This window comes from Varanus komodoensis, unplaced genomic scaffold (genome assembly GCF_004798865.1).
Source record: "Varanus komodoensis strain SLA01 unplaced genomic scaffold, ASM479886v1 scaffold32, whole genome shotgun sequence".
Classification (NCBI taxonomy): Eukaryota; Metazoa; Chordata; class Lepidosauria; order Squamata; family Varanidae; genus Varanus; species Varanus komodoensis.
In genome coordinates this window covers 12,263,621-12,284,456 of record NW_025335798.1, presented here as the reverse complement: position 1 = coordinate 12,284,456, position 20,836 = coordinate 12,263,621, and the positions used below count along the sequence as shown (strand labels likewise).

The window sequence follows — 20,836 nt, the reverse complement described above, 5'->3', positions numbered from 1 at the left end:
GTTCTGGACTATGCGCTGTTGCTGCTTGGCTACTGCAATGGCATACGTCACCTGAAGCTTAGTTTATATTTCTAGGTATCAGGACAAGATACATAATATTAAGAACAATACATGCATTGCTTGGTAACTGAATTGAGTTGCAATCTGATGATCTTAACTTAATTCTTCAAATGTTTTATTTTTCAGCCAGTGGGTGTACCACTGATACCTGTCATAATAATGGGAAATGCATTACAGATGGCAAGACAGATAAATTCCAGTGCCAGTGCTCATTGGGTTGGCAAGGAGAAGACTGCAGTACAGGTAAAGGAGAAATGATGGCAGCCATTTTCACCAGTGCTTTACAATAGTGAAAAACTCTTTACAAGAAACAAAATTTAAATTGGCAAATCATCTTGCTCTGGGTCAGAAATGAACATGATTGGGGCATGTGGAAAGCCTGAGGCAGCCTAAATGAATACTGCCACAACTAGTCTGCTAGTAATTCAGACCCGAGTCTTTTGTAGGAGTCAGAGAGGGTGGTTGCCATCGTGGTGCTATTTATATAGTGCCTGACCTGCTCTGATCTTCCTCTGCTACTGTGTTTGCCGTACCTGTAATTTCTTCCCTATGCCAGCGCTGGGTGCAGGTTTCCTCCCACCTGACGCCCGTCTGCCTTTGCAGGCTTTTGATATGGCAAGTGCTGCTGTTGAGCCGACCCTTTGCAACAGCGCTCTTCCTTTCTCCTTGGCCCGTATGAGCACGTGGACACATTGCCCGTCTACAGGTCTTTCTGTCTTTTGTTTCAGATGTAGATGAGTGCATGTCTAACCCATGCCCGGCCTTGGCTACATGCACTAACACAGAAGGATCGTTCCAATGTTTGTGTGCTCTGGGCTATCAGATGGAAAAAGGACAGTGCAATTTAGGTAAGAGGGCCGAGGAGAAGAAGCAAGCAACAAATGAAAAGCGCCCAGCTATCCAATAAGCTTATTTAGATGCTCTTCTACACATGTGCAGATAGAAGAAAAGTCCTGCAACTCCCAGCATGCCCCAGCCATACATAGGATGGTGCCCTTAATAAGACATAAAGCCATGGACATCTCACGTCCTTTCATTATAAAGAGATTGTTTGTGTTACCAGAAATACTTTGAACTTCGTGTTATTGATTTGTGACCCCGGTATGCTGCCACTTTATGACCTTTATGAGGTCCACCTAGCACCAATGCTTCTTTCCTTTCAACATCAGGCATAAACCCTTTTTATTCTTCCAGTCTTTTAACTGTTAATTTGTTTTAGTAGTGGGTTTATATTTTAACACTGGATGTTGGGCAAATGTTATTTTTATTTTTAGAATTAATTCATTGTAAACCATCCTGAGACATTTAAGTATGGGATGGTATAGAAAAATTTTAAATAAATACATAAAATGACCTCACAGGATTTAGATACTTTTACACCTCCAAAGTTTATCAGTTTTACTGTGTTACTGTCATTGAACAGTACTCTTGGCAGTACAGTAAATTCTCCTTTATCTAGACATTCCAGAGCACTTAGGCCTAATTATTCCACTGCTTCTTGGTATGCTGCCTCTCTGTTTATTGGTTAGTCTGATCTGGAGTGGCATTGAAACCGTGTGTGTGAAACAGCCTTCCTCAGGAACAAGGTGACTAGTGGAGCGAAGCACTCACTGACAACACCTGCTTCACTTGTCATGGGAAGAATCATGTACAGGAGCGACTTCACACACATGAATCCTCCTGCAATTCAGACTCGGCAGTTCTCAGTGACTCTGGATAAGTTTAATGGGACAGAACAAGAAGGCTGCAAACAGCAGAGCTGGTAGGGAAGGGGGGAAATCCCCCCCAAACAGGATCACCATGTTCATGTGTTAACCTTTAGGCGAGAATGTTCTTGGCACGTCCATTTATTTCCTTGCTGCCATTCATACATTTGCAAAATTAAGTGCTGCACAGGGGGCCAATGCTTCCAGCTTCTGGTGCGGGATCGCAGGGGCTCCACTGACTCAGACTCAGCATCTGCCGTAGGACAAGTGTTCTTGAAATTCATGGCCCTTCTCTCCTCCTCCTTGGTGTAACTAAACAAATGAATCTTTCCCTCCTCTGTTTTTAAGAATAGGCGGTTCAGTATGTATGTATGTATGTATGTATGTATGTATGTATTTATTTATTAGAACATTTCTATGCCGCCCCTTGCCGAAGACTCGAGGCGGCTTACAACACAATAAAATACAAAAATAACAATATAAAATTAAAATTAACAATATAAAATAAATAAAAAAAATAACAGATATAAAAGAAGTTATAAAAGAAGTCGCCCTGGCCAGATAAATAAGCAAATATTGTTAACAATTAAAATGACATTTAAATAAAAAGGTATTTAATTATTAAAAAAGGTATTTCATTATTTAATGAAAATGAAGATTTGAAATTGTGTCAATTCTGCATATTTCCAAAATGGAATCCTATCCTCAGACAATATTATCGTTATGAAGCTTTATCCATTGAAACAGTGGCTGTGCTGGTCAGAAACAAATCCTTAAAGGGTCACATTTTATGGCTTCCATTAATGCATAGAACTATCCAAGATTCATCAAAAGTTAGCTGTTTTTAATTTGGATGAAAACATCAGGAGATTCTTCTATGCATCTGTCCTGTCATGTCTACTTTGCCTCTTAGAAACAAGGTGCCCAAATATAAATTAAGAAACTGCAAAGTTTCTGTTTCATAGAAAAATTGGGCTTCTTTGGCATAAAAACTGAACTGTCATGTGTCTGTATGGGAATGATAGGGGCAATGGTATTGTAGAATCTATTCCTCCCGCTGACTAATAAACTATCTTCCTGCCTTCAGTAAGAACATTTGTTGGCCAGTTTCCATTAACATTTAACACCACTGGGAGGTATTCAGAGCTTCATCAGGTTGAAGAGGATATCATAAATATGGTAAGTGTCAAAAATGATTTCATTCTCCACTTCTGGACCCAAAACAGGATAATAAAATGAGGAATAGCTAGCTAGCTTGCTTGCTTGCCTTATTTATTTATTTGCATTTTTATACTGTTCTTATTTAGAGTCTCAGGATAGTTTACAGCATATTAAAAAACATGCTGTAATAGATGAAATAATGACATTTCACCTCTTCAAATCAGCATTCTTTCAGCAGAATGACATGGCTACTACATGTGTTGTCAGTTAACTCTTGTACACCAGATGCAGATTTCATGGACACAGACTCTGAATGTGAGGGGGCTACCATCAGGAGCATGAAAAACCTGTGGTGTGCCCTTCTTACAAAACATTGCAGCAATACTACGGCACTGAGTTTCTAAAGCCTCTTTTCATCAGTTAAGATGCTTTTGTCTGGTGACTTACTTAACCCCAGAGGAGAGGGAGAGCCTTAACCTCACTCCTCAGCAGGGCAATGACTCACTGAAAGAAAACTTGCCTTGGTCCCAAGTTCAGTCCCTTCCTTCTCCATCCAGAACCAAAAAGATTAAGTCTCAAGAGATGCAGATAAATGAACTCCTCTGCCTTGTCTAGGCAAAGCAGGACCTGATACAAGTTTCCTGTGATAACTGATTAAAGGTTATAATAGAAATAAAAGACTGGAAAGTCTGGCTTTCCCACAATACAAGGGAGGTGTCCCTTAAATATATGCATGAACTTGGAAAATTCTCAGCACATTCTGATGCCCAGAGCTTTCGTCATCCTTTCTCTCCTACATTCTCCCCTTCCCTTCCCACTAAACTGACCCATGAGGGCAATTTTGTTTTACATCTTAGTTTGCATTCAGAATTACACAATTAGTAAAAGGTTACCTGTTACTCAGGGATGGAAGCAGCGGGGCCCCCAGATTTCTGTGGGTATTTGCACAGCCCCCTGGGGCTCCAGCATGAATCCAGCCCTCACCCACAGTGGCTGCAACAGTGGCTCTAGCTCCTCTCTCATTCTGGTAGTGCTTGTTCTTGGTGGGCAAGAGGAGCCTCCCTGCACCCGGCAGGCACAGAGAAGGCGAAAGGGGCAGTTCAGGGCCACTGACAGCTGCCCAGCCAAGCCTGGGTGCAAGATGTGGCTGCCCAGCTCAAAGTTCTCAGTGGAATCTGCATTAGAACCTTTCAATAAATCCTCTTGCTCTTTTTCCTGTATTTTCTTCAGCTGAACGATTCGCTAGCAGCTCTGCCTGGCTATTACACCTCAACTGTGAAGGCATCAAGGTAAGGAGCAGGAAGAAGCACAACAGCCACCATGGTTTATTGTGTTGTGTGAACCCACCCACTGACAGAGGTGGCCCATTGAGTGTGTTTTGCCCAATGGTCCTCCAAAACCTGGAGCTGGCTCCGAATGCTTTTATTTTACCAGAAAGCTCTAACACGATCTCTGTGTCCATCTTGTTCCCGGCAAACATGCTGTGTAATAGGAGTGCTTCTTTTCAAAAGGTCCTCGTGGCATTGGACAGATAAAACATAGTCAGGCTTGTTTTGATGCTTAGATCCAGAGCACAGCCCTTGTCATCTCCTGGCCCCGTTCCACTAGGGATGTGTGAGGAATCTGCTTGGCGATGAGGTCCATTGGATCCCTTGGGTTGGTCTCCCAGACTCCAGTCCACCTTGCAGGGGCCCAGAGTCTGAGTTCCTTGTGGGCATGTGCAGTGCTTGTTGGGCACTCGCCAGGGATGGACCCCATGTGCTGCACAAGCAGCGCCCCTTTTCCCCGCACCTCACCCCCCACTGCCAGCAGCAGTCGACAAGGAAGAAGGTTGTTCAGCAGGAAGGGTGCCTGCCACGCTTGCCTGTGGTGCTTCTTTTCTGGGTGCACCTCCACTGGCAGCAGCAATGAGCAGGGGAGAAGGTTGGCCGCTGGGAATGGTGGCTGGCAGGGCTGCTTGCAGTGCCCCCTTTTCTCATTCTGCAGCTGCTCCCGCTTCTGATGGGGAAGGTTGCCAGTTGTGCAGCTGGGGATCTCTGAGCATTACGGACTTCCTCTTACTTTGCAGTTCACTTTGCAGGCCTGGGCTTGAGCACAAGAGGAAGTCTGTGGATGCTGGAGAGACAGATTCCAAAAGGGTTTGTGTGCTACAATGGCTCAGCTCGGAGCAGGCAGGCATTTTATTCTAGCATCTATAGAAATGCCTTTTTTGAAATGAGCCACTATTGGCAAAATGGATCCTCTAATCTGCTGCAGTGAGCCAAGACTAGTGTCATGTGCTATATATATGACATCAGTGCCATTTTCCCTAATGGTTTCTCAATTACACAATGTTGATGCAGTTTATATTTTACTCTTTCTTCAGGCAGTCTGGTACCATCGAAGTATCAGTCCTGAGCACCTTTTCCTTAGTCTCCAATGTCAACCTTTCTGAAATCGTCAGCACTTTGCGAAGCCATATTCAAGCCTGCAAAGCTCCCACAGAGACTTGCCAGTTCTTCTCTAATCTGACACTGTTCCACAGAGGTAAAATTAAATGACTAAGGACTGTGGTATTTTTGTAAAAGGTTTTAAATACAATTCCACCCCCCACCCCAGCTTTTTAAAAGTTTCCTTTGCTGCAAACTTCTAAAAGCATCCCGCCCCCACTATCAACTAGAGTAGAAGTTGTCTTGAAAATCTCCCTCAACTGCAAGTCTTCCTGAAGTATGTGTGAGAAGTGTGTATATCTACAAAGACAAGTGACTGATCTGCTAATGGAAAAGAAAGGTGTTTTTAAAAATTACAAGTAGAAGTTAGGAGGAGAGCGTTGCAATCCTGTACCACCAATCTGGGAGTAAACTTCAGTGAACTCAATAGGACCCATGTCTCAGAAGGTATGCATAGGAATTTCAGAAATAACCTTTCGTAGGTTCATCTTCAGAAAAAGTATTAGCAGGCTGTTTATCAGAGTACAGTAGTCCCCCGAAATTCGCAAGGGTGGCGTTCCTAGAGCACCCGCGAATTGTGAAAAAGCGTGATTTTTGAATGTGATAAAGATTCATTGCCAGAAGCCTTAGAACAGGGGTCCTCAAACTTTTGGGGGGGGCAGTAGAAAGGTGCCAGTGAAGGGCGCAGGCTGCCAAGGCAGTGTGGGTGGGGGGCACGGGTCAGGCCAGGCCGGGGGAGGGGGGCGTGTGTGTGCAGAGATCGTTTTCTCCGAGTGCATCCAAACTGATCTCCTTGCTCACAAGCCTTGCTCGCAAGAAGATCGGTTTGGACCCACTCGGAGAAAACGATCTCGAGGTGCTGGCTGGCGAAGAAAATTCTGCAAAAGACTGAGGCCATGAATGCTGAACTATGACTTCACGGGGGTATACTGTACATTTAAGTTTTTTCCCCCTTTCACTGCTCAAATTCAGTACAAATTAATGGGACTCTCAGGGTCATATATTGTGAAGGCTCTTAGAAGCATATGGCTTTACTTGAAAAGAAAAGGTCAATTTGGATTCCAAAAATTCCGGCTCCCAGCTGTGGTTTTAGATTGGTTGGCATTGCATGAAACAAAACCACACAGTTATGTCTTAATTTCAGAGACGAGCAAGAATTGTACTGTCTGGTGCCTTATGATGGCATCCCAAAGAGAAGAATCAAATGAGTAGCAAGTCTGCTTGGTGTACATTGTGTTCCAACAAAGTTATGACATTTCCAATATTCTTTTTGCAACAGGCGGCCTGTGTAAACGCAAAGATCCAGAATGTGACAAAGAAACTTCTGTGTGTGTGGACTTGGATGGCATTGCAGTTTGCCAGTGCAAGCCTGGATACTTTAAATACAACAAACTGGATCACTCATGCAGAGGTATTGTGCTGTCTGCAGCAATATTGCTAGGGCTGACCTTTAATCTTTTGATTTTAGATCAAAGGATTTTTCTGCAGATGAATGTGATTTTTTTGTATATCTTTGTAAGCTAAGGAGCTCAGGCCACCAAATAAGTATTAATAGCTTATCAGGCTTCCTCCTCACAGTGCTGGCTTTTCTACAGTAGAAATTTGGTATATTGTCCCCTCCTCTGGGTACAGCAACATTATAATCTTTTTATACAGCATACTGTTTAAGCAAGTAAGATCCAGTGAAGAGAATAAAAGGGAGCAGGTCAGGGAAGGGTCTGATATGAGAAAAGTTAGGTTTTTAAAGATGACAGCATGCAACTATTTCTGCCTCTGTCATGTTTGCTCTCCCAGGGAGCTATAAAGATAACTTTTTGAAATTCATACAGTGTTGGATGAATTCTTTACATTGTTCCAAATGAGCTGACACAAAGTCTGATTTTTTTCCCCAAAATGTAAATAGCTGATTCAAAACCACTTAATTATTCTATTAAAGTTTCTTAGATTCTATTCAGTTCAAAATAAAAAGATTTTCTTTGAACATTCAGGATGTCCTGCCCCATGCTGTCTAAATAAACAATATGGATAAGTCCTAGATGCTATCTACATTTCATAAATATCTCATTTTTTCTATTAATAGAAATAGCCATTTCCCTTAGTCCAGGGGTGTCCAAACTTTTTGCAAGGAGGGCCAGATTTGGTGAGGTGAAAATGTGTGGGGGCCGACCATTCAGCCTGACATTCTTTGAACCATTAACGTTAAATGCGAATGAACTATTTTATGAAAGACTAAACAAATAACTTAACTGCACTAATGTGAAGGGTGATACTGAGATCTCGACTGCATTATATAGGCCAGGTCTGGCTCAAAAACAGTGGTTTTGATGCACAAAACTTAGTCACTTAGTCTCGTCCTCATGTGGTTCTTGTTAATGTTCATAACCAAGAATGTCTTCTCGCACAAGTATGTCAAACCAAACAAGCTCAGCATTTTCTTAGCAAATGTTCGAATCTCTTGGAACTTGTCTTTATCCAGCTGGCAGTAAAAGTTGACAAGAGGGAGCTGTTGGTGCCGACTGCGACACTCGGCGTCACACTGCAGCTCAATGAGCTCCAGCTGCAGGTGGTCTGGAGCGTCATCAGGGTCCACAGAGAAAGGAGATGAAAAAAGCGTGATCTCCTTTTCAATAGCTGCAAAATCCCGAAAGCGCTGTTGAAACTCCTCAGCCAGAGATGAGATGTCTGCTTCATATCTCCTTATTTGCGCACTCATATTGTTCTGTGGAAAACTGGTCATTATTTCCTGCAGCGATGGGAAATGTGTGGTATTGGGCTGCGTTTGTGACAGGTGCCTTTGGAAAAGTAGTAGCTTGGTCCCAAAGGGTTTGATATGTCAATACAGTTGGCTTACCACTGCATTTTGCCCCTGAAGGCTCATGTTCAGCACGTTCAGATGTCGTGTTATGTCAACTAAAAATCCAAAATCAGCCAGCCAAACAGGATCAGATAGCTCTGGCATCGGTTGTCCCTTTTTTGCCAAGAATTGTCCGATTTCCTCCCTAAGAGAGTAGAAGCGCTGCAGTGCAGACCCCCAACTGAGCCATCTTACCTCATTGTGATACACAACATCTCCGTATTCAGCCTGGATGTTGAGTAGAAACTGTTGAAACTGGCTGTGGCACAGGGCTTTGGAGTGAATATAATTAATAGCCTTCATCACCGGTTTCATAACAAGATCATATTTCAGATATTTGGCACAGAGAACTTGTTGGTGAATAATACAGTGGCGTTTTATAGCTTTGCCTCCTTCTTCGCTGACTTTGTTACAGACTAGGGTTGATAATCCACTTCGCTCACCAGCCATGGCAGGTGCGCCATCTGTAATAATCCCAGTGACTTTATTCCACAGTAGTTTCATGTCATCTACAGCGGAACAAACAGAAACAAATAAATCTGTTCCTCTTGTTTGGTCCTTAAAACTCTAGAGGTCAAGTAGCTCTTCACTCACGTTCATGTCATTGTCCACTCCTCTCAAAAAAATCAATAACTGAGTGGTGTCAGATACATCCGTGCTTTTGTTGCAGGCTAACGAAAAAAAGTCAGACTCCACTCCTTTTGCCTCTAACTGTCTCTTAATATCAGATGAAACGTCTTCAATTCTCCGTACCACAGTGTTACGAGCCAGGCAAACATTGGCAAACTCTTGCTTCTTCTCAGGACAAATTTTCTCCACCATTTTCATCACGCAGTCTTTAATAAATTCACCCTCAGTAAAAGGTTTGCAGTGCTTGGCAATCAGCGTTGCCACCTCATAGCTCTCCTTTGTGGCATTTTATTTGACTCACGGGCTCTTGTGAAAAAGCGCTGCTGTGCCGTTAAAGCAGCTTCCAGTTCCTTCAATTTTTTGCCGCGTTCATTCCCAGTTAGCTTGTTGTAGTTAGCATGTTTCATCTGGTAGTGCCTCTTGATATTTAATTCCTTGAAAATAGCCACAGTCTCTTGGCAAATTAGGCAGACACAGTTGTTTCGTATTTCAGTGAAAAAATACCCCAATTTCCACTTGTCCTGGAAGCGGCGGCGCTCACTGTCAACTTTCCTTTTTTTTAGTTACAGTCGCCATTTTAGAAATGGGCACACAAACCTTGTGTCACAAGGGTCACACGGCGAGAGTGCTGACTCAGGTCTACTGCCATCTTCTGGTGAAATATAACCACCAGCCTTGAAGGAGCAGGAGGCAGTAGGGGACAGCTGTGGGAACTGCTGTGCGGTGAAGGGGAAAACGCCGGCCGGCAGGGATGAGTGACAAGCTGAGCCGGCGGGGAGAAGAGGCTGCGGGCCACTCGAAATTTGAAAACGGGCCGCAATTGGCCCCCAGGTCAGACTTTGGACATGCCTGCCATAGACTGTATAAAGCTTCTCTCTCCCTCTGTTTCAGAGGCTATATACAAGCTAGCCTCCTTACCTGGAAAAGAGGGGAAGGAGGGTGAGAGAAAAACCAGCTATCCCAGTTAATTTCTGCAAAACATCTTGTTTCAAGGATGAGGAATTCACAGCACCTGATAGCAGGTGATCTTGTGCTTTTATAGAAGCCCCACAAGTTTTTCACAGCAATTAAGCCTAACAAATATCTACACTTAATACCTGTGCTGGACGCTGGGAAGAGTTCACACTTAGCTCCTCATTATGATGTCTTCCAGTTACTGATCCCAGGACAAGAGATTGTAGGCCGTAACATCTAGAGAGCCTCGTTGCCCACCTGTGGGCTCCCAACAGTGAAATAAGCACTTCTACATCTACTCTGGGTGGGCTCAGGATGCGGCTGGAGAGATCATTAGGTGATCCAGAGAAGACTTTGGGCCTCCTTACTGTGTTCTTCCAGCTGCTGTATCAAACTGGGATTCTCTCTGGGGGCCTGATGACTCTTCTTCAGTGCAGGTTTCCACAGAATATGAATCCTGCCTGGAGTATGTCGTGTTGAGCAGAAGCAGAGGTGGGAATGGGGTTACTACCCTTTGCCCTCTAGCAAAGTTAAATTCATTCCAGACTGTTTTTCTGTGTGCAGAGGAGAAAGAGAAAGGTAGACAAATAGTGGGTGGGTGATTTTGAAAGGAAAATATCTGGTGGGCAGCAGGTGAAGAAACCCCCTCCCTCCTGCTCCTCTGCTGAGCATAGCAGGAACTGCTTTTGGTGAAAAAATATTGAGAGAGTTACACCAAGAGGCATAGTTAATCTGTTCCACTGTTGTGGATAATCGCGACCTCTACTGGTCAACTGGTTTAAATGCTCCACAACACTTGTCAAAAGTTGCTTCGTTACTTGCTAGCTCATGCACACACTCTTCTCTCTTTGGACAGACTTCCTTCCTATTACACTTTGATAGTTACCCACAATGCAAGAGGAAAAGTATCATGTATATTTGTCATACTACCAGTAAGAAGTCAGTCATGTGTGGCATAAGTTACCTGTTGTCCTGTCACCACAGCCAAGTGCATTCTGCCAGGGATAATGGGAGTTGTGGTCAAGCACAACCCTCTGGAGGCTGCATGGTTGGGGAAGTTTGCACTAAATTTACCTAATCTTACTTTGGATCCCAACCATTTGGTTTTGCCTGTTGAGATCTGCTCATGGACATTTCCCCCCTCTCTCTTTCTCCTAGCTTGTGAAGATGGATACAGGCTTGAGAATGACACTTGTGTGAGGTAAACTATAGAATGCCGATATCTTTGTTTCTTAGCCTGGATCCCCACCCTCCCTAAATGTGCACTTTTATAATTTTGGTATTGGGCCTAGCTCTGAATCCGCACTTACCAGAGGGCTGGAAGGGGGTTGCAGTCTTCCTTGGTGAGGCTGGCCATGTGCAGATTAGTTCCTGCCCAGCTATATTGTGGCTGGAGCCTCACCCAAGGAACTGGTCAACTTGTACTGGGTGGTTCTGGGGGTGGACCTAAAAGAGAACCTTTTCTTCTGGCCCGCCCCAGCCCACTGGGTCAGTTAATGCTTTGAAGTTGAAATCATGCAATAATGGCCTTCTTCTGTTACAGTTGTCCATTTGGATTGGGAGGATTCAATTGTGGGAATCGTAAGTATCCTATCCATTTGGTTTAATGTTTGTTTAAAATGCTTTTTATGCTGCTTTTCTATATGCTTGTCCAAAGCAGTATGCAATTCAAAATTGTGCATGTGTGTACACAAATACACACATAACTAATACCTAATAACCCTGCATCTTTGAAGGCTCAGTAAAAAGAGAAATCTCAACAGGACACTGGAAAGATAACAGGGAAGAAGCCATATGGGGCATCTTTCAGGGGGCATCTCAGACTCCTGGAGCTGGAACAGAAAAAGTGCCACATTTAGTGGAGGCTAACCAAGCATCAGGCATAAATTGGAGCCTTCAGCAGGTCCTCACTGGTAGAGCCTCAGAGTAGGAAGAGTCATATCAAAGGAAATTTTCTGTGAAAAACTGGAAGCTATGACTTTTAGGAATTTATACATCAAAGCAAAAGCAGAATGCTCAGAATCAATGGGCAACCCATGCTGATGTCTACTCCCTGTTAATGGTCATTTCAAACTACCTGAAGCTTCTGGACTGGTTTTAGGGCAGCCTGGAGAGAGCACATTATAATAATCATAATTATTAATGTATTTTTACATTACATCATACATCATAATGTATTTTTATGATGTCACTGAGCCGTCCTTCTGATTGCCAAACTGTTTCTTTTCTCAGTTTTCTCAAAGAATTTGAATCATATCAAAACTTTCATAAATGTTCCATCACATCACGCCATCTCAGAGGCCATAGCTAAAGAGAATCAAGGAGATGATTCCTGTTATTATTTTCCTGTTATTATTCATACATCCAAGTTGATCTGTATGTAGTTGAAACACCTGTTTCTGTTTTGTTTGGTTTCAGCATATCAGCTTATCACCATTGTGATTGCGGCAGCTGGAGGGGGACTTCTGCTCATTATGGGAATAGCTCTCATTGTCACATGCTGCCAGTATGTATCCGAGGGAAAGGCCTCTTTCTCTTTCTCTTTCTCTTTCTCTTTCTCTTTCTCTTTCTCTTTCTCTTCTCTTCTCTCTTTTCTTCCTTCCTTCCTTCCTTCCTTCCTTCCTTCCTTCCTTCCTTCCTTCCTTTTGCTTAAATACAAATTAAATAGCAGTACTGGAAAACAAAGCTGGCTTTTAATTTTTTTGTGGTGGGGAGGATGGCTGTCTGTGTGTTTTTTAACCATTTTCAAGTGTATGTTTTTTAACCATGTGATTTCTCTGAGCTTTAGGTCAGGTTACCTAAACATTTTACAAAAATTGGGAATGACCAAAGCTTCATAGTTACATAGCAAACACATCAAAAAATATGTGGGAAATATGTCAGGCAAATATCGCAAATCCCAATATATTTAAATATGATCTGAAAGGACGTTCTTTCATTTTCCCAAAGCAGGGATTATTACTATTGCATTTCACCCTGAATGCATTACATTCTCACAAAAGCAACTTCTTGGGCTGAGAAAGCAGTTCTGCTCTGTGATCATCCAGTGAGCTTCATAACTGAGTGGGAATTTGTACCCAGGTTTTCCTGATCAAAGTCAGTGTTCTAATGTAACACAACACTGTGGTTATAAAAAAGAACCATGGACTTACAACAGTCTCCCACTCTTTTCATGTGGTGTACATATAAATGTCTTTTCCTTTCAGGAAGAATAAAAATGACATAAGCAAACTCATATTCAAAAGTGGAGATTTCCAGATGTCACCATATGCTGAATATCCTAAAAACCCTCGAGGTCAGGACTGGGGCAGAGAAACCATTGAAATGCAAGAGAATGGGAGCACTAAAAACCTATTACAGATGACGGATGTTTACTATATGGTAATTATTCCTGAATTTATTTGTTCAATGGAAGCCTGGGGATGTTACATATATTTGGCCATAGTGCAGAAACTTGAACTTGTAAGGACAGGAAAGACTCTGTGTGTTTAGCACAGAGTAAAAATTGATGAAACAATGTATGATATGGGATTCACTTTGGATAGCTCAGCACTGTACAGATGGAGAAATTTCCCTGCACTGTGTAACTAGATTCCTTTGAGAAAGACCAGTCAATAGGTGCTGTTTCTCATTTCTAGAGAAATGGTAAAGGGAGCATCAGTGGGGATAGAGATGCATGTGTTGTACATCTTTTCTTTGCAAGCTTTGTATACTGCTGCTGCCAACTAACACTGATCACCCATCCCTCTACAGTATATGTAATTGTTCTTTTATGGTTTGCTTTTAAGTGAGCTGCCTTACAAAGACTAGTCTCTAAAAGGCAGCTGGAAAATGTCTAAAGTGACAATCCATGAATGAATGGGCTGCCAGAATCAGAGGACTAGAATGGAGTTGGTAGTTTATACTGCTGAACTATCATCATGATAGTATATGTAACAGTCCCCATTATACCCCTGTCCCCAAGCCAAGCTGCTGCTTGCCTCTCTTGTGTTCTCAGATTCTCACAGTCTTGGTTTCAGTGGAAGCCAGTATATTGCACTTACAAGTGCTAATGTGGCAAATAAATCAGTGGGGTACATGTCCTCTTTGGCTGAAGTGACTGATGAGCTCAAGAACAAGTAGTCATTTGAAGCAGGGTAATGGGCCTTTGCACATCTCAGTAGCAATTGCAGGTTAATGGTATAAACAACCTAGAAACTCCATGTTGGTAGGTTGTTGGTATGATATCTACAGTCTAGGATGTTTATAATCCAGGATTATCCTAACATTGAATGGCCATAAACAACACAGAGTGTCAAGTTTAGACTCAAGACCTAGGGACTAACACTAATGATAATTTCATGCTAAAGAATTAAGTCATAATTTGCTACCATGACATGCAAACCAAAATATCTCCTAGTTGCTCTGCAACACATACATAGTTCACTTTAGGCAAAGACAGTGGATTTTTATCCTTCAGAGTGCTGGATTTAGAGCTGCTAGTCCAAGAATAAAAGGACTTCTTTGGATCACAGCAACAAAGCATATCCAATGGAAATGTCCACTATAAAACATGGGAGAGATTATTTTTGCTAGTTTCTCCTTCCCCCTCCAGCCTCCAGCACCACTACTCGTGCTGCAGGGCCTCACAAAATTCCTCAGCTGACTTGGAAGGAGCATAGGGGGTTTCATGGGAAAGGGGCATCCCATAAAAAGCACACTTCTTTTGCCCTTGAGAGTGTTCCAGTGATGGAGTTCTGCTCAAGATGAGTTTGGATCCAACCCGAGAGGTACTTCACTTCCTGAATGATTTTCTTTTTGTGGTCCAGCCACACCTGAATTAGCTGTCATGGAGGCTTTCCCATTACTTACATGTGTGCATATGAAGTGCATGTGCTTATTTTGTATGTACCCATTGCTCTGACTGACAGTGAATTCAAGGCCCACAATTCTTTATTTATATGAATAAAAGATTGGGGAGAAAACTGGCATCTTTACTAGAGATTACCAAGCAGTTGATCAACAGTATGTTTTTCTAGAATTTGCATAATTCTGTTTCTAAAGGCTGTACTTTCAAAGATACTTAATTGGGTTGAGGGCCTTAAGGGATAATCAAAGTGAAAGGAAAATTTTAAAGGTTTTATTGTGTTAAATTATTGCACACCACCTTGAAGGCTTTTTGATAGATGAAGTAGTATATAAATATTAGTAAGTAAAGATAATTACTCCATGAACTAATACAGACAATTATAATAGTATCTGCTTCTTTGCCTTCTCTTGTGTTTTCATAATGCTATCTTTTTGTATTGATATTTATATCCATAGAGAACAAATGGTAACTACTGAATCATTCTTTCCCTCCTTTCTGATTGGATGTCTTTCATTCTAGCCAGCCAATCTAAGGAACCCTGAACTGGAAAGAAATGGACTCTATCCACCCTATACAGGCCTTCCTGGGTCCCGGCATTCTTGCATCTATCCCGGGCAGTACAATCCTTCCTTCATTAGTGATGACAGCAGAAGAAGAGACTACTTCTAAAAGAACTGCAGTAAGGAGACTGGAAGGCAAGCAGAAGATGGGCCTTTACATGCTACTTGTTTCCTGGGTACACTGTCATTGGACAGCTCAGGTGTTGTTGCAATTGCATACAGAAAGGGAACTCGGACAGCACTGAAAAGAGCCATTCCTGGACCAAACCAACTTACATGCCTGTCTGAGAGGCAAGCGGGAAGCTTCATGGAGTTCCTGTGTGTGCATTCTGCATATCCTCACCACTATTTGCATCACAGAAAGTGAATTTAATAATACACCACTAAAGCAAAACTAACCAACACTGTAGATGACACTCTAAAAAAACTAATGCCACTGGGGTGTGTTGTGTTTACAGATAACTAGTGTGTTTGTATCCCCATCTTTTATGCAAAGCTGTCTTGAATGCATTTTATGGAAGGAGCCCTTTCTCTCCCACCAGGTACCTAGTAATTGGCACTAGTGACAAGCTCACCAAATGGCGGGAATGTATGTGGGTAAGTGGCTTGAGGTCAGGGGATCCCTATGCCATATCCAGATTCCAGGGTCTTTTTTTTCCTCCAGGAGAATGTGCTCTCTTGTTTCCTCATGCCTTGTCCTGACACTGGGTTATGTTCTTCTGAGTCAGTAGCAATGTGGTTTCTTGTAATCCTCTGTTTGCCAATCCTTCAGTCTTGACTATTCTTTTCCATGTCTGTTACAAATAGTCACCCATACCTTCTCCAAGCATGGAATTTTGCTCCCCACTAATCTCACAGTGAAAAGGTTTGCCACTCTCATACTATAGAGCCTCCTTTTGTGAGGTTGGTTAAATGCTGTCTCGTAAAACAGAGGTGACAGCAATGCTTAGGACGGCTAGCTATGGAAAAGACCACTGGGAAGCAATCTCACATCGGTTACTAAACCACAATTCTTTGCCTCTTTCATTTCCTGATGGAAAAACAGTTTCTGATCCAACTTTGATACCAGAATGGCTATGCTGCCTGGAAATGATGGGAACTGCAGGCCTACACATTTGCAAGGTGCCAGCATGTGGAAGGCTGTTCTAAGGAATGTGTGATGTTCTAGGAAGAGGACCTTTGTACAGGGTGCAGGTGTGGCTGAGTGATGATTGCAACAAATCCATAAATGGTTCGGTGACGGGGTGAATGGCGAGGGACAGGTCTGCAGATTATAGTTCAGGAACAGTGAAATCTTGAGCAGGTTGTGCAGAATATGCCTGAATGTTTCTAGTCTGGGGAATGGCAGGAATTCCAGATCGGTGTCTCCAGTTTAACTTGTCCAGTGCTCTGTCTCCCAGAGTTTCTAACACAAAATGAACAAGAAGGGGGCTAAGCCCTACAAGGTAAAACAGAAAGAAGAAAAGAGCCCAGGGATGCAAGAGAAAGCAGGGAATGACAGTGGCAGTCTGCCCCTGTCTGTCTGTTGTTGTTGTTGTTAGTCGTGAAGTCGTGTCCGACCCATCGCGACCCCATGGACAATATTCCTCCAGGCCTTCCTGTCCTCCACCTTCCCCTGGAGTCCACTTAAGCTCACGCCAACTGCTTCAGTGACTCCACTGATATTCCAAAGTATAGCCAGTTTCCTGCATGGCTAAGTCGAATTCTCTTATAAGGGGATTAGCCAGGTTAGTCAACTGAATTCAGTTACGGATATACCCTGTGATGTTTGTGGAGAGCTGGATTCATTTCGGATTCTGTTTATCATATGGCAAGCTAAGATATTATTCTGTAAACCAGCCACGTTTTATACACATAACTATGGCATGTCCCTCCACAAGCAGAAAGGGACAGGGCAAAATATAAAAAGCAAAGTTTTGTCTTGTTTTAGCACCAAAGGCAACTATTTTGTTATGTGAAAGCCATTTGCCAGAAATATCTCCAATTATTTTGGCACAGGCTGTGCTGAGTTCTGTTTGCTACTGTAAAAAGCACTCCATGCTGTGAAAGTATTCCAAAGTTATTTCACAAAGCAGAACCTGTATTTGCAGACAGGAAAGATAGATATGAGTGTTGTTCATTCACCTTGATCTAATTCATACATGTAAAAGGGCTCTCTATGGGGTAAAAAAAAAACCTGTAACAACTCAAAACATGTCCAGAATGCTGAGCAAATGGTGATATTTGTTGCATCCAGTCTGAAAACACATTTCCTAACAGATGGTAGGAACAGTCAGATTAGCAGGACTAACAGTTCCCGCCATCTGTTTGATGGACGTATACACAAAATCCCCATGCGTACCTTCAACCCATCCCTTGCATCACTACCCAAGTTTCAGGTCAGAAAAGTCAACTGTAATATGCCCATTCCTATACAAAAGATGCAGTTCCTTCAGTTCAGGTGAGAAAAATGTCACACACACACACTAGCTCATCAGTCATTCCCTCAACCCACTGAACCCTGGAAAATGTACTTCTGGGTACAGAACTAGAGAGCACTTACAATGAATTCTCAGCAATCCAAGATTCTCTCATTTACATTCCCATAAACATGGCATTATATTGTAGATAAACTATGAATAATGTCTCCTTGGAATCTCTGTAGAATCCCATTGTCCCAATTTCATCCCCCAGGGCTCATGAGAGGGTGCACCCCACTGCCAAATTTGCTGCCAAAATTTTGCAGCCTGATGGTAGCAAATTTGGGGAGATGGAGCAGCTTTGTTTTAAAGTGATACAATGAAAACCCCCTGGCAGCACAACTTGGATTTTAAAACGTGTATGCTTCCCTTGCATCTTGTTTTAAAGGAACATTGTTCCTTTTTGCTATTGCTGAATATTGGCAGCAAATTCAGTGGGGCATCTCTAATGCTTACCCTTGCATTAGACCAAGTATAACTTTTCACATGGCACAGCACTTGTGTTTTAAGACTGTGATTTAAATGGTCATGTGTTTGAATGACATGCTTTCACTAAATTATTGAGATAATTTGTGTGAAATACTATTGTGATATCTTTGCAAGAGAATAATGAGTGCTGCTCAGTTTGTTGTTTCATAGAAAGACCTATGGAATGTCAAGGAAAACCTCCCAAATCTTGCAAAGCTTATTAGAGAGTTATATCTCTGTTATATAATTCTGTAGAAAGTTTGAAACAAAACGATTTTACAGAATCAAATCTCTCTCTATATATATATTTCTTAACTGTTTTGCTGGTTTTTAAATGAAATCTAGTTAAGTTCTTTTGTTTTCATTCTTAATGAAATTTGCCAGGACTACAAAAAAGAAAAAGTATCAACAATTGCATATGATCTACCATTTCTTTTAAACAAGAAGAATAAAACCTTGGTGTGTGTCTTCATGAAGACTCTGAATGTACCATCAGTTGACCTGCAATTCTTCTATTGTACATTATTCTGGAGTACAGCTTTGCATATCTGAACATAACTTCTGAATTGTTCGTTTATTTTAATTTTCCAATGCAGTGTTATTTAAGATTGTATCTTATTTGCAGCCTCCACTAATTATACAGTACTGTAGTTCCAAAGTATAATTTCTAAGGATTGGATTATTTTTATACCAGCATCCAACATGTTTGAACTCTGACGTTCTAGTCAGTATTAAAAAAATGTAATAAAAGCATTAATAATATCCTGAACCTGAGTTTTTATTGGTGAAACATGACAACACCCAAATTGAAGCAAGCCTGAGGAATGTATCAAATAATAGATTTATTAATAGCCTGCACAGAAAATATTAGCAGGTAACTATTTTTTATTTTATTAAAAGTTTTTTCTATACCATCCTTCACTGAGTCCCAGGATGGTGACTATGGCAATATTTAGTAATCCCAATTGGATATGTGTTATACAGGTAACAGGAATTCTTGAATCCAGGATTCTGGAAAAGGGAAACGTCACATTTCAATGCACAGTTGCATTCTGTTTATTAAATTCTTTACTGTATTTTTGTAGCCATTCCATGGCATATAATCTCTGTGTAGCTCCCAGAAAAGAACAATTCAAGGGATCACAGTGGGTAGGTAACATAGTTGCTTTCTATCAAATGAAACTGCTTGTCTCTCTAGCCCTGTATTGTTGACACTGACTAGCGAGGAGGAGAAGGGAAAAGGAACTTTCCTGTTTTGCCCTCTGCTGCTCACTGATGCAAAGAAGGAACGTTAAATGCCCAGCTCACTCTCCAGTACTGTTCAGAGTTCTCTCTCGCCTTCAGTGAGACCACAAAGAAGCAAGCCCAATCATGGGTGCTCTGTGCAAATGCGCTATCTTTTCACGTATAATAATCCAGAGATGATTGGCTGTAAGCACTGGGGTGGGTGCCCTGTTGCGAAAAAACAGGTGCTGGGTCCTGCACAATCACAGAACCATGTGTGGGAGTCCTCATGGACACCCCCCTCCTCTGCTGGCTGCAGACATTGCTACTGTGTCAAGGGGGCTTTTTGACTGTGGGCCCCCAGCATGTAATTCCCAGAAAAGAAACAGCAAACAGGAGAGGGTGCTAAGCTTTCCCCCCATCTAGTTTTCCATTCCAGCTCCCTCCTCACCAGCTACTTCTCCCAGCAGAGGGTCCTGATTCATATCCATGTTGAAAACGGGATATGAGTCAGGGCTGTGAAAACAGTTGCAGGTAGGAATTACCAAAGTACAATGACGGATGGTACTAGAGGTGAAAATACTGTTAGTTTTCAGCATCTACTAAAGACAATCTTGATTTTAAATATTTTGATTCATATTTTAATTCTATTTTTTCCTTTACTGCTCACTGATCAGGGATTCTGTGTAGATACAGAGAAGTTTATAATTGTGTAATTATAATAATTATAATATATAATAAGTTTATAGATTTGAGATGGTATACTATTTATTTATTTATTTAAAACATTTTTATGCCGCCCCCATCGCAACAAAGCCTCGGGGCAGCTCACAACAATAGGACCTCATAGGACCTACCACGCATGCGGGGAGAGAGAGAGAGAGAGAGAGAGAGAGAGAGAGAGAGAGAGAGAGAGAGAGAGAGAGAGAGAGAGCGCGCGCGCGCGCGCAAGCGAACTCATTGCTGCAAAGAGCAGGTCAGTGGTTAGGTTTATTTTATGAGTGCTCATTTGCCATTGCAGATCCAGTGGAGGAGGAAGACCGTCCCTGTTGGATCCTGCCTTTTGTAAACAGACAGACAAAAACAGTATTGTATTAGTATTGCCGATAATGGAGCACCAACATCAAACGCACTCAATCCAAGTTCAAGGTCTTAAATGACATGACACCTACCGTCACATTTTGATCTGATAGCTGCTAAAAATAGAGCTCTGCTTCACAGTAATAAACATAAAAATCTTCCTGGAGACAAAGGAGACTTTAACACCAGGAAATAATTTGCATGTGTTGCTCAAGAGCTGCCCTGGACTAGTGCGTCCACGTTGTTTTGAAATGCCTCACCGCAACATCATTTTTTCATATAAGTGCTTAGTTTTATGTGCATAAATATTTATCAGAACATTTAAAAACTGGGAGGGGGGTTAATACCATACTAATAAAATCATGATCTGGTACTCATTAGTTTGAGGAGCATGCTTAAAAT

At 42.0% G+C, this 20,836-nt stretch overlaps 1 protein-coding gene across 3 annotated transcripts in view; it reads left to right on the top strand.

The window, feature by feature from the left end:
- Positions 1-18,899, top strand: part of HEG1 (heart development protein with EGF like domains 1) — a 69,404-nt gene extending 50,505 nt beyond the window's left edge. For all 3 annotated transcript variants that reach the window (XM_044438296.1, XM_044438297.1, XM_044438295.1), the window contains 11 exons: positions 187-303; positions 789-908; positions 2,854-2,945; positions 4,158-4,216; positions 5,293-5,453; positions 6,636-6,767; positions 10,953-10,995; positions 11,338-11,375; positions 12,213-12,300; positions 13,001-13,175; positions 15,163-18,899. In XM_044438296.1, the coding sequence (XP_044294231.1) occupies positions 187-303; positions 789-908; positions 2,854-2,945; positions 4,158-4,216; positions 5,293-5,453; positions 6,636-6,767; positions 10,953-10,995; positions 11,338-11,375; positions 12,213-12,300; positions 13,001-13,175; positions 15,163-15,312 (1,175 nt within the window). In that variant the 3' untranslated portion in view covers positions 15,313-18,899. The remainder of the gene's footprint in view (positions 1-186; positions 304-788; positions 909-2,853; positions 2,946-4,157; positions 4,217-5,292; positions 5,454-6,635; positions 6,768-10,952; positions 10,996-11,337; positions 11,376-12,212; positions 12,301-13,000; positions 13,176-15,162) is intronic.
- Positions 18,900-20,836: the final 1,937 nt, after the last annotated feature.